General features: G+C 32.2%; 2 protein-coding genes across 3 annotated transcripts; one reads left to right on the top strand and one right to left on the bottom strand.

Annotated features, from left to right (window-relative positions):
• Positions 1-3,335: 3,335 nt before the first annotated feature.
• LOC107009397 lies at positions 3,336-7,763 on the top strand. The gene is made up of 4 exons (XM_015208730.2): positions 3,336-3,695; positions 5,466-5,660; positions 6,979-7,160; positions 7,259-7,763. Exons 1-4 carry the CDS (start codon positions 3,404-3,406, stop codon positions 7,571-7,573), a joined length of 984 nt encoding a protein of 327 aa, XP_015064216.1. The 5' UTR covers positions 3,336-3,403; the 3' UTR covers positions 7,574-7,763.
• A 2,193-nt stretch (positions 7,764-9,956) lies between these two features.
• LOC107006921 (GDP-mannose 3,5-epimerase 1) lies at positions 9,957-13,298 on the bottom strand. Of its 2 annotated transcripts, none has more exons than XM_015205433.2 (7): positions 13,141-13,298; positions 11,907-12,317; positions 11,653-11,746; positions 11,425-11,554; positions 11,196-11,328; positions 10,629-10,836; positions 9,957-10,492 (listed from the first exon to the last, which is right to left on the bottom strand). In XM_015205433.2, exons 2-7 carry the CDS (start codon positions 12,314-12,316, stop codon positions 10,337-10,339), a joined length of 1,131 nt encoding a protein of 376 aa, XP_015060919.1. In that variant the 5' UTR covers position 12,317; positions 13,141-13,298; the 3' UTR covers positions 9,957-10,336. The 2 variants fall into 2 exon arrangements, with proteins under 2 accessions (XP_015060919.1, XP_015060925.1); XM_015205439.2 differs by lacking the exon at positions 13,141-13,298 and adding an exon at positions 12,721-13,095 and having other exon boundaries at positions 9,971-10,492.
• Positions 13,299-13,367: the final 69 nt, after the last annotated feature.

Raw genomic sequence — 13,367 nt, 5'->3', positions numbered from 1 at the left:
TCCTTTCTCGCTTTCTCGTTTTATACAATTCAATTCTTCCTTTCTCGCTTTCTCGTTTTATACAATTCAATTCTTCCTTTCTCGCTTTCTCGTTTTATACAATTCAATTCTTCCTTTCTCGCTTTCTCGTTTTATACAATTCAATTCTTCCTTTCTCGCTTTCTCGTTTTATACAATTCAATTCTTCCTTTCTCGCTTTCTCGTTTTATACAATTCAATTCTTCCTTTCTCGCTTTCTCGTTTTATACAATTCAATTCTTCCTTTCTCGCTTTCTCGTTTTATACAATTCAATTCTTCCTTTCTCGCTTTCTCGTTTTATACAATTCAATTCTTCCTTTCTCGCTTTCTCGTTTTATACAATTCAATTCTTCCTTTCTCGCTTTCTCGTTTTATACAATTCAATTCTTCCTTTCTCGCTTTCTCGTTTTATACAATTCAATTCTTCCTTTCTCGCTTTCTCGTTTTATACAATTCAATTCTTCCTTTCTCGCTTTCTCGTTTTATACAATTCAATTCTTCCTTTCTCGCTTTCTCGTTTTATACAATTCAATTCTTCCTTTCTCGCTTTCTCGTTTTATACAATTCAATTCTTCCTTTCTCGCTTTCTCGTTTTATACAATTCAATTCTTCCTTTCTCGCTTTCTCGTTTTATACAATTCAATTCTTCCTTTCTCGCTTTCTCGTTTTATACAATTCAATTCTTCCTTTCTCGCTTTCTCGTTTTATACAATTCAATTCTTCCTTTCTCGCTTTCTCGTTTTATACAATTCAATTCTTCCTTTCTCGCTTTCTCGTTTTATACAATTCAATTCTTCCTTTCTCGCTTTCTCGTTTTATACAATTCAATTCTTCCTTTCTCGCTTTCTCGTTTTATACAATTCAATTCTTCCTTTCTCGCTTTCTCGTTTTATACAATTCAATTCTTCCTTTCTCGCTTTCTCGTTTTATACAATTCAATTCTTCCTTTCTCGCTTTCTCGTTTTATACAATTCAATTCTTCCTTTCTCGCTTTCTCGTTTTATACAATTCAATTCTTCCTTTCTCGCTTTCTCGTTTTATACAATTCAATTCTTCCTTTCTCGCTTTCTCGTTTTATACAATTCAATTCTTCCTTTCTCGCTTTCTCGTTTTATACAATTCAATTCTTCCTTTCTCGCTTTCTCGTTTTATACAATTCAATTCTTCCTTTCTCGCTTTCTCGTTTTATACAATTCAATTCTTCCTTTCTCGCTTTCTCGTTTTATACAATTCAATTCTTCCTTTCTCGCTTTCTCGTTTTATACAATTCAATTCTTCCTTTCTCGCTTTCTCGTTTTATACAATTCAATTCTTCCTTTCTCGCTTTCTCGTTTTATACAATTCAATTCTTCCTTTCTCGCTTTCTCGTTTTATACAATTCAAATTGTATATAATTTCTTTCTTTCTCGTTTTATACAATTCGATTCAATCGTATATTTCCTGCACAAGTCTCTTTTTGGCTTTTTCTCTTTCTCGTTTTATACAAATTCAAATTGTATATAATTTCTCGCTTTCTCGTTTTATACAAATCAAATTGTATATAATTTCTCTCTTTCTCGTTTTATACAATTCAATTCTTCCTTTCTCGCTTTCTCGTTTTATACAATTCAAATTGTATATAATTTTTATCTTTCTCGTTTTATACAATTCACTTCAATTGTATATGTATAGCGAATTATACATATATACATTTGCTATGTAGCGCAGTTATGCAAACTTTGTTATAGCATACAAATATGAATTTTATGTTTGCTATATGTGAAAGTTGCCCTTTTAATTTAGTTGGCTTCCTACATTCTAGCTCAATTAGTATGTAAAGGCGCATAATTTTTTTCGGACACCAACCTGCTAGTTATATGTATTAAATGAGTAAATTTTAGATTTAATAAACATAAAAAGATACATTAGCGCTCTATACTTATAATTTTGATATTTGATCTATAGTTAATATAGTTTGTTATAGAGCATTTCATTTGTATAAATCGCCTACAGGCAACTCATTTGCATAAAAAGCGCAACAATTATAAATGTATATCGTTTAGATAATCATATATATGCAACTAATGTATATGTATCACTGATTTTGTTTGTATATTTGCATAAAAATGAATTTGTATACAATTAAATCGTATTAAGACATTTGTATATCAATTATCTCTTGCGTCGTTTATACAACACAAATTATACATTGTATTTTATATAATTTTTGTTTTAAAACGAGAAAAAGAAAAGGACAAAAGAGAATTGGGCAAATGAAGTTTTGTATTAGATAATTATAAATGTATACGACGAAAAGCTAGGTAGTTGTATGTGTATATACAATTTTCTGTCACTTTATACAAATACAAACACAATTTATACATTTGTGTTTGTATAAAAAGAGAGAGGCGAAAGAGAACGGCTGGCGAGATCTATGGGGAAAGAGGCGAGTGGCAAATTGTTTGCTATGAATTAGGATAAAATAAAATTGTGGTATTATCATTTATTTTGAATTAATACTTTGCAACTTTATACTACAATTTTCGCTTAAATATATACTATTATGTATATTTAGAGTCTGTTAAATTAATTAATTATAATTAACTGATAAGTTTAAGTGTTAGAAAAATATTTTATAGTGTTGAAATTAATTTTATAAATAAATAACTACGTCTTTAAATAAAAGTGTTGAAATTGATGATAAACTACGATGATCTGGATTTTCTTTTTAGCAAGCTAAGTATATTTGTTAGATTGATTAAAAATAGAAAAAATTACATGAATTAATATATTTTAAAAAATAATTACTAATTTTTTAGCGATATTTTTTGTTTATTATCATTTATATCAATACTGTGATAAATCTGTAATATGTATTAAAAATGAATTATTTATGCAATATATTTGAATTATAATTGTTTTTGAAATACATTGTGTTTGTTTGATAAAAAATAGTTACATTGTATTATAAGTCTATTAAAATGTGTGATAAATGTATTATCCATCATTAAAACTTGCATTATATGTGAATAATAAATTGTTTTTTGTAATATAATTTGTATTATATATGAAAAAAATATTATTAATATAAATGATAAATATTTTTTTATTATAGCACATTTACGTAAGTTTCCATTAAAATACACTTACAATTTTATTTAGAAACATATGTATAAAGGGGGAAAAAATAAGAATACAGAGTGAAGAAATAGAGAAAATTTATTTTGATTAAGATATTTTGGACATCAAAAAGAAGTTAATTAAAAATAATAGTACTTAGTCAAACTTGGAAAAAAAGTCATAAGCCTATTTGCCTTTTAAGTCAAACAACGGTACGTTACTACGCGTTTTCGTTTCTTATACTCTCCGCCAATTCAAGACTTCCTTTCTCACATTAAAAGGAAAATGTCGGACGGAGGATTGACGATTTTGGACGGAACACAGCTCAGAGCCGTTGATCTATCGTTACCGTCGCCGGTCGACAGTTCAGTCACCGGTGCTCAGCTTCTTGATGTCGCAGAATCTAAAGTTTCAGAATCACTCTTCGGCTTCTCATTGCCGGATACGCTCAAGTCCGCCGCTCTTAAACGCATCGGCGTCTCCGATGACCTTGAATTCCGCCGTGAAAAGCTCGATCGTGAAAACGCCTTGTCTGTGCTTCGGAAATACGTCGACGCTATTGCGAATGAACTCCAAGGTGAGTGTGTTGACTTGTACAGAAGTACTCATATAATGTACTAGCATGAAATTATTGGTAATTTACCGGAAGATCAAACTACCGGGGAGAATAATTTAGATGCTTGTTATATTTGTCAAATCGGAATCTCAGTGACTCCCTCCGTTACATAATTTTTAGGTCATTTTCACTTTAGTTGAAGAAAGCATGTTTTTATTCTACTGTGCGTTTCTTTTATATATATATATATATGTTTTCGTTGAAATTCAAAACTTATTGATCAGATTTTTAAGAAAGAAATACTAATAATTGTTGAATGTCATTGCTCGGGTTCAATGTACCAGTCAAGGTGAAGTGGACATACATTTGTACATTTGTCTCGATAAAAATAGAGTAATAGAATTTGTGAACCTTTTTTTGGCAATGAATTTGTGACTAGAAAGTGAAATATGACAATTTTTTGGTTCCGCGTCTGTAGCTAGTTTCAAGTATGATGGATAAGGAATCTGACGAGAAGTGTTCTATGTAATTACTAATTACGCGTGATTGAAGATCAAGTATCACATTTTAAAGATGCACAATGAGGATGACATTGAAGAGGAGATATTTTGGTTTTGCTTGACCAATAAGATGATCAGATTAATTATCAACAATTTCTTAGATATGGAAATTTTAGGTGATACTGGCATTTGGATAGCTCTTACTTAATCATTCTTCATGCATGTTTTCTTAGTAACAGTTGCGGTGAGGGGACATTTAATGCTTTCTCAACTTGTTACCCCCAAGACCAAGGCTGGCTATAATTAATTTGCTTGTGTCTTGTAAGTTGTATGACTTCAGCTTACTCTACTATTCAGTCTATTCACTTATTGAGACAGCAATTATGAAGTCTTGCTCTACTCACCAAAACCTTGGCCTCAGCGGAGAATCTTTTTTTGCCTTGTTTAACTCTATTTATTATTTAAGGGGGAAAGAAATAATTCTGTACATATATGGGTATCCAAATGTAAGATTTGAGAATCTCAAGTTTTTTGGAACTCCTAAGTATTGGAATGATATGCGCTTTAACAGATGATTCATATAGTCATCCCCAGCTAGTTTGCGATTGAGATGTTGTTGATTGGTATTTTGCTAGTTAAGATGAGATAGGAAATCCGAAATCAAGTGATAATAAGCTCAATTGATGTAGAGTACAAAATGCATTAGATATCACTCTTTGATATTCCAAATCTCACTGAAGACAGATTGATCAGATGTCTTGTGTTACATAGTTCTAAAAAATTGATTTTGATGGATCCAAATTCCCAAAGATGCGCCAAGAGTCTAAGACTACCTAAACTTCTAAATGGACTGGAAAGTAACCTTTCAAGTAGTTGCAATTTAGAAAGCTGCTTCCTATGGAGAGCTAAGTCAAGTAACTGTTAAAAGAACTAAGTAGTTCTCTTTGAACTAAACATTGCCATTCTTTTATTTTAGGATGAAGTTGAACTAAACATCGCAATTCTTTTATTTTTGGATGAAGTTGAACTAAACATTGCAATCTCAGAAAGAGGATAATGTCTTGAATGGCCTTGCAATTTATGAAAAATTAAGATGCTCAAACATTGACTATATGAAATGCTCTTTTCTAAATTGGCTATGTATGTCATTGCCTCGTTGCTGTCCTCTTGTATGCTTCTATGCTGGGTTGGATATTTAAGTGCCAGACTTGTCTCTCTGTTCATTGGATCAGTGATCCAATTTTATTTGATGAAATGAAAAACATACTGATTTCTTTATATCCATGTTCAGATGATCCTATAGTCATTGCAATTTTGGATGGAAAAACTCTTCAACTGTTTTTGGAAGATGAAGATGACTTTGCAATGTTGGCTGAGAATCTTTTCACAGATTTAGACACAGAAGATAGAGGAAAGATCAAAAGAAATCAAATACAGGATGCTCTTTTTCACATGGGTGTCGAAATGGGAATCCCACCTCTTTCAGGTTTGCTCCACTACTCCCCAATAAAGAGCACCAAAACACCATTCACTCTCTAGCAACAACAACATATATCGAGTGTAATCCCATAAGATCGTTCATTCTCTATCATTGCTAGATATCGTTGAAATTTGAAGGTGTTCAAATGACTTAATACAAAAAATTAAATGCATTCAAATGATGAAGCTTTTCTCAGAACCCCTTTTTCATATGTATCTTCATTTGACATTATATGTTTCAGCATATGCAAATAATATTTCTTAGGAGAAAATGCAGCAGTAATCCTCATTCCTCAACATACATCTTTTAACCTTTTTGCCCTTTTTAACTTTTATTTATATGGAAACAAAACTCTTTGACATCAAGAGTGAAAAACTTACCCACCCATTGAATTTGGTTTCAAAATAGTTTTTTTTAATAAAAAGATCAGGTATTTCTTTGTTTTCTCTGCTTCTCACTGTTGTCCTCTTATATATCACCCATAACCATAACGTTAGGCGTTAGCAGCTTCACGTTCAATCCAAGACGCCCTTCATTCTGCAGTTGTTATCCTGTGCACAGATTCAAGCTTAATCATATAATCCTGTCTCTGAATCTTAAAGTTTCATTTGATTTCATAATACTGGCAAGGATAGAGATACCAAGCTTAGCTACAGTTTAAATATAAGTCGTAATTATCTCCATGGTAGAGATAACTCCATATGCAAATAAAACTAGTTGATTTGGTAATGTTTGAGTTTAACCATAAGAAATTGATATCTATGTCCATATTCTTCTTATATTTCTTCTTATTATTTTTAATGATTAATATTATAATTTCAATGCATAACCCATTGAGAAGTTAGCTACAATTCAATTCATCAACTATTCAAAAGTCAAATGAAAGGGTAGTTATATATTTCACCCTTCTATGGACCGGGCACCATTTTATACATATAAATCGTGTTTTTTTCTCCTATAACATATATTTTTGTCTTGAGGTTTCATAGTGTTTATTGCACTTGACTAGAGATTCAAAGAGTTTAAGTGAGAAGCATGTGAGCTATATGATCTGAATAAGAATCTTTTATCTAGATCATTTTTTGTCGTCAGTGTTTGGCTAAAGAGTCTAATAGCATGATATTATTAGTTTTTCTGAAAACTACTAACTGTTTCATTGTCATTTGAGCTTATCCCTTTTGTTCCATCTTATATGACTTGATTCCCTTTTTAGTCCAATCTGAAAGATTGGAATCCTAGCTTTGGCAGCTGATTTCTGTGTTGCTCAATCAAATTTCATTGACAGCCTATTTCTATGCTAAATTCTAACTTTGTTGTTGAGCAGAGTTTCCTCTACTAAGTGACATTTTAAAGAAACATGGAGCTGAAGGAGAGGATGAATTGGGGCAAGCCCAATTCGCACATTTACTTCAACCTGTGCTTCAGGAGCTGGCAGATGTTCTTGCTGAGAACCCTATGGTTGTGTTGCAGAAAATCAAGATCAATAATGGTTCCAAATTGAGAATGGTTGCTACTTGACTCATTTTATCGTACCTAAGCTGAAATCTTTCTTTCTTTCTTTCTACCCTGTTTTTCTAATCTGTTCAACTGGTCATGATGTGCAGATTTTGACTGATGAAAAGCAACTAAGCGAGACAGTAGATAAGATAATGCAGGAGGAAGAGAAAGACGGTCTAAGTACAAAAGATGTCATTCGACACTATCTCGAGAAAAATGGAGCATCATTGGGCTTGCCACCTCTGAATGATGAAGTGGTGATTCTTCTATACGAGACCGTATTAGGTGCTGTAGAGAATGGAAGCACTGATGCAAAAACATCAAAGAAGGACGAATTCTTGTTTTTTCTGAAGGAGATCCTTGAGAAGTTTGCAGCTCAACTTGAAGTTAACCCAACTTTTCATGATCTTGTTGACAATTGAAGGTATGTTGATGCGCCTTCATGTACACACCCTCTCAATATAAAATTATTCCAGAAATATTCACAAATTTATCTTAGATTTTGACTCAACTTATCATTAAATTTCTTCTACTCTTACTGTGTTCCTATATGGAGTATGTTACTCGATCGAATCCACATATATTAATTAGCTGTCAATATAGTAATCAAAACTGCCTTTTTCTTGACAATGCGAAACAAAAATTTTCATGACTCAATTATCTATGGTCATAACCAAGGCCCAAGGGAATGAATGTTTTTGAGGTGGTTTTTATTCCTATTTATACGTCGTCCCTATAAAAAAGAATGTTCTTTAATATTTGTCACTTTAGACTGATGCATAAATGACACTATTAACTTTGAAAATATGTATTTGGCTAACATACAAAAATTAAGTAATTGATTCGTGTTAATTTATTGAAAACATGACTTTAGGTAAACACGCAAAATAAATGAAAACGTGCTAAATGCAAGGTAATTGTGGCGCATGGAACTTTAGTTATCTCACCTAGCTTGCCGACACCTTCAAAAAAGATTATTTTCTTTTATTTGATTCATATAAGCTCCACTAATTTATACTTAAATTTGTGTAAGACTTATTTAGAGAGAATCTCTTTTTTTATTTGATCTTTTTTATTTTTACGTTTGAATAAAAAATTTATGAATCTTATTCCATGAAAGGATATTTCAACCGTCGTATCTCATTTTCTTATGATAATCTCCTCCGGTTATTTTAAGGTGAAATAATAACATATAATTGATTTTAAAATATAGTAATAATATAATTAAAGTATTTGTTACCAATATCATAATTGATTGTTTTGGTCTTCTAATAAACAATCCATGATTTTAAATTTTTTTAAATAAAATTAAATTACTTTTTATTTTTCTTTATATATAATTTCCTATTTTATTCTAGCTTTTACGTTTTGCAAAAAATTAAAAAAATAAATTAGAATGTGAATCGTTAAAAGTAAATGAATAATATAAAAGTCAATAAAGAATGTGAGAAAACAAACAGCAAATTACTTTAAAAATAATAAGCAAAGTGTACAAAATATGACTCCACGCGTGACAAAGACCACATTGTACTATGGGTTAGAATCTCAATAATTAGCTAGAGACCCCAAATTATATGAAAAGTTAATGGACCACATGTATTTTTCGTAAAATACATTGCAAATAATTGAGTAGGAACTTGTAATTCAGCCTTTGTTTATGAAATTTAGATAAAAATTTTCAAATTTATCATAGGATAAAAATATCAATTTGGTGAGTGGGTTTTCACTTTTCACCTTTTATGGTAGATAATGATTTTTACATCTTTTCGAGTCAGATAATAGTGTAATATTATTCATTTTGGATTAAGTTTGTATAGATTTCTCACGTGCTTCCGTCGAAAAAGAATTTATACGTATCTAGCAAACTAATTCTTTTTTCTTTTTCAAACTTTTTGACGTGGAATATATTAGTTCACTTGTTCTACTTGGTGAATATTTTGGCTACTGAGACACTGAAAAAGTAGATTAGGAAATATGTGTAGTTTGAAAAAGTGCATGAATTGTGACTTGTGGAAAATTTTGATCCATATGTGATACAAGGACCACTCAACAAATAAGAAAGAAGAAAAGGTATCTTGCACAATAATTGTGATAGCTCAGACAAATTTGTGGGGCATCAAATATAATAACAAAAGAAAAGGCGAAAAGGTTCTCGAAACTTGTGATTTAAAATAGATCAATGAAATTTGTGTAGTGATAAATAATTTCAATAATGATAAAAATGAAAGTTTAATGTAAGTGGCATTTTCTTTCGGAATAGTTGGAAAAAAAGAATGTTACAACTCACATAAGGCAGTATAATAATTTTAGAAAAAGCAAAGGTTTTATAGTTATAGTTTCGATAATTGTTTTTCATAGCTGTAATCTTGTTATGGAGGTTGCGGTTTGTATACTTCTGTCCATTTGTATATTTCATTTGTGAATATACAAATAGGATAAGTATACACAAATTCTATATTTTAACATTTAGGATTTTTCAAACTCGTTTGCATATATTTCACTTGCCAATATACAAACAGGGTAATTTGTTATGATATTTTCATAAATCGTTTTCAAATAGATACAAAATTCAAAATTTATATAATTAGGAATCGAATTATATAAATTCTAAATTATACAAATCAAGCAAATAATAAGAATTAGAGAAACTACAACCACTAGTTATAATTTTCTTAAAACTATAGTTTTAGTGCCTGATATAAACTAAATGTTTGTTATTCTGCATAATTTCTGAACTTCTGTCCAGGCAGCAACAGTGATTTGAAAACTTCAGTATCCTTAGAAAATTTCAATCTCATTGCTATATGAAGAATAATAACTATGCAATGAAATCTCACATATCTTTAAACCTTATCAAGGTTAAAATTTTGATTACATGATCACCAACAGCACAACAGCAAGATCCTGAACTAGGTAAAAAAAACAAGAGAGGATTTTGCCATGCAGTTATTCAGTTCTCACATTGAGATCTTCTCGAACGACTGATAAATATAGATGAACTATTAAACTATCCCCTTCACAAGACCAAGGGGTAATAGATTACTTTGACATGTTCAAACTAAAACCAAGAAAAGCCAACAATTACCAGAATCTAACACATCTCCTACGACGCCATAATACATAATGCAGCAATGTCATAGCAGAGGGATTGGCTTCCAATTGAAATGATGACAGAAGGAATCAACTTATTCCTTGCCATCAGCAGCACGAAGGGAACCTAGCTCAACTGGAGCTTGGGTACCGACAACCTTGGAAGATCCATAGGTTGCAGTATCAACTCCTTGAGATTTCTCTTTCTCGATCTGCTCCTTGATCCAGAAGTATGTAATTCTCAGACCATCCTGCACTCGGAGAATGATCTTTAGTTTATACATGGCACAGAACATAGTTTTGCGAAATGCAAATGACAATGTCACTTTTGATAAGAGTAAATCAGGAAGAATTTTACGATGTCAGCAGTAAAGAGTGTAATGGTACCTTCAATCTCATTGTTGGAGCCCAACCAAGCTTCTCTTTTATCAGCGTGTTGTCTGAGTTGCGACCACGGACGCCTTCTGGGCCAGGAATGTGTTGGACAGGAAGCTTCTTGTCCTCAAAGCTGAGAACCATCTCAGCCATCTCATTCATGCTGACCATCTCATCACTTCCAATGTTTACTGGCTCTCGGAAGTCGGATTTTGTCAATCTATATAAAGAGTAATAAATAAAACAAGCCACTTAGACAAAAGCTTATTCGACGACCATTATTAAAAGTAATATTGAGCAACTAAAATTGATTTGTTAATATAAACTATAGCTAAGTTTATTATATTTCTTCCAAAGTAACAAGTAAGGTCCCCTTGAGGAATTCAATCTAATCGGCAAACACGTTCCCAAAAGAAAGAAATTCAATACAAGGGGGTTGCCTAATTCTCATAATTGAATCCAATCAAAGCACATACAACCTCAAAACATGACTTCTCCAGTAATTCAGAATAAGTGGATATTTTGAAGTAACTAATTGCTTAATTGTGTACAGAAGAAATCAAGATTTGGCTGTCTCACCTTAGAACCCCTTCAACACACTCATCAATGAAGGTGAATGAACGTGTTTGAAGTCCATCTCCCCACATTTCAAACTTATCCGTTGCAGTTTGTGCTTTTCTACAAAAAGCGGCAGGAGCTTTTTCCCTTCCACCTGAAATGCAGAAAACATTAAGAAAATGACTTCTCACAATCCATATAAAGACAGAATGTGATTTGTCTGGTTAGCAGCGAACTTTCAATAAATTACCTTTCCAGGTTCCAAAAGGTCCATAGATGTTATGGAACCTTCCAATACGACATTCAATTCCAAAATCCTTGTTGTAATGTTTGCACAATTCTTCTGTGGCAAGCTTCTCCAAGCCATATGCATCTTGAGGCTAGAACCCACAAAACCGAAGAAAAGTTAGAAACCGTTACTTTGCAATTATTACTCAAATGGCATAGTAAAGGAACATTCTATTTTTAGGAAACAAACCTCTGCAGGCCATGCATCAGCTTCTTTCAGGCTGACATTTGTTTCAAGTTGTTTGAACTCAGGGTATATGCAAGCACTAGATGCATAGAAGAACCTGAATAATATCATCGTAAGACACCAAATGAATATATTTGAACACTGACAAATAAAACTATATGGTGATGCAGCAAGTCCGGGAACTTAATTCTAAGCACGAATCAAACTTGAATTACTAAAATTAAAAGACAAAAAGGCATAAAACAAAGACTAAAGACCTTTTGACACTGTTGATCCTAGCAGCTTCCATCATATTGAAGCTGATCATAGTGTTGTTATAGAAGATAACAGAGTGGTTGGACTGAATGAAACCCATGCCACCCATATCAGCAGCGAGGTTGAAGACATGGTCAACACCTTTTGTTACCTTCAAGCAATTATCCATAACCCTAAGATCCTCAAGATGAAACTCATGACAGAACATATCCTCTGTCATGTGCTCATTCTTCTTCCAATCAGAGGCAATTATGTAGTGGCCCTCGCTCTTCAAACGGCGAGCAATGTGAGAAGCGATAAATCCTCCAGCTCCAGTAATGGAAATACGGAGCTTCTCAGACGGCCAGTAAGGTTCCCTCTCAAGATTCTCATAAGTGTAAGAACCATAGTCAATACCACCAGAGCTTCCCATTCTGAAAAAGCTACACTCAGTCAAATGATGTTCCTCTTTAAAAACTCACAATGAGCAGGCAATATCCACAACTATTAACACCCTCATGTCTAATCACCAACAATGTTTTCTTCTCAATTCTATGCAAGGATGAGGCACTAATACAGTGAGTATAAGATGTATTTGTTTTTGTTCAGCCTTATGAATATATAAATTTAAAGAGGAACTTGCAGTGATATAAACACTCACATAGCTTTAACTCATACATCAAAATTGGTTTAAACAAAAGAAGAGATCTTTCTAGTGATTTAGCTCCTACAGGGAAGGTTGGGGCAAATGAGTAAAATAACTACAACAACAATAACATACCCAGTGTAATCCCACAAGTAGGGTCTGAAAATGATAATGTGTATATACAGACTTACCACTTCAAGGTATAGAAACTGTTTTCAATAAACCCTCGACTCAAATAGGAACAAAAGTGGGAGCATTAATAATCAGAAACACATATTCATCATAAGTGAAGAAAGAATATAATTAATACTAAAGCAACAATATTTAAGTGAGAATTTGAGAAAACAGTGAGATTTCACTCCTCACCTCCACAACACACCCATTCACCCCACACAAAGAAAAACAAAATGAAGAAAAAGTGTCAAACAAATATTTCACAATATGAGATAAAACATATGAAACAAAACGTAAAGATTGAAACTTTTTTCAAGAAACACAGCACCCAAATACAAAACAACATCAACATTTACAAATCAAAAGACATCTATCTCCAAGATTTATAAATACAAAATATAGCAAAACCACAGAGTGAGAAAGGGGAGAGTTATTACCTCTAAAAGTATGGAGGAGAAAAAGATTGAGATATTAGAAAGAGAGTTGAATGGTTGAGAGACAATTATGATAACAACAATTTGGGTATATATAGACAAGGATAGAGATAGACACACAAACCATAACTCTTATTTTCCCCATCCATCCAATTGTGCAAATCTTGTTTACATTTGTGACCAGATTCACTATGGAGATTGCCTTCTTTTTTTGGGGGGCTTAAACCATG

Source organism: Solanum pennellii, chromosome 1 (genome assembly GCF_001406875.1).
Source record: "Solanum pennellii chromosome 1, SPENNV200".
Taxonomy (NCBI): Eukaryota; Viridiplantae; Streptophyta; class Magnoliopsida; order Solanales; family Solanaceae; genus Solanum; species Solanum pennellii.
The sequence above is the reverse complement of the archived record's forward strand: the minus strand, read 5'-3'. Positions and strand labels throughout refer to the sequence as shown.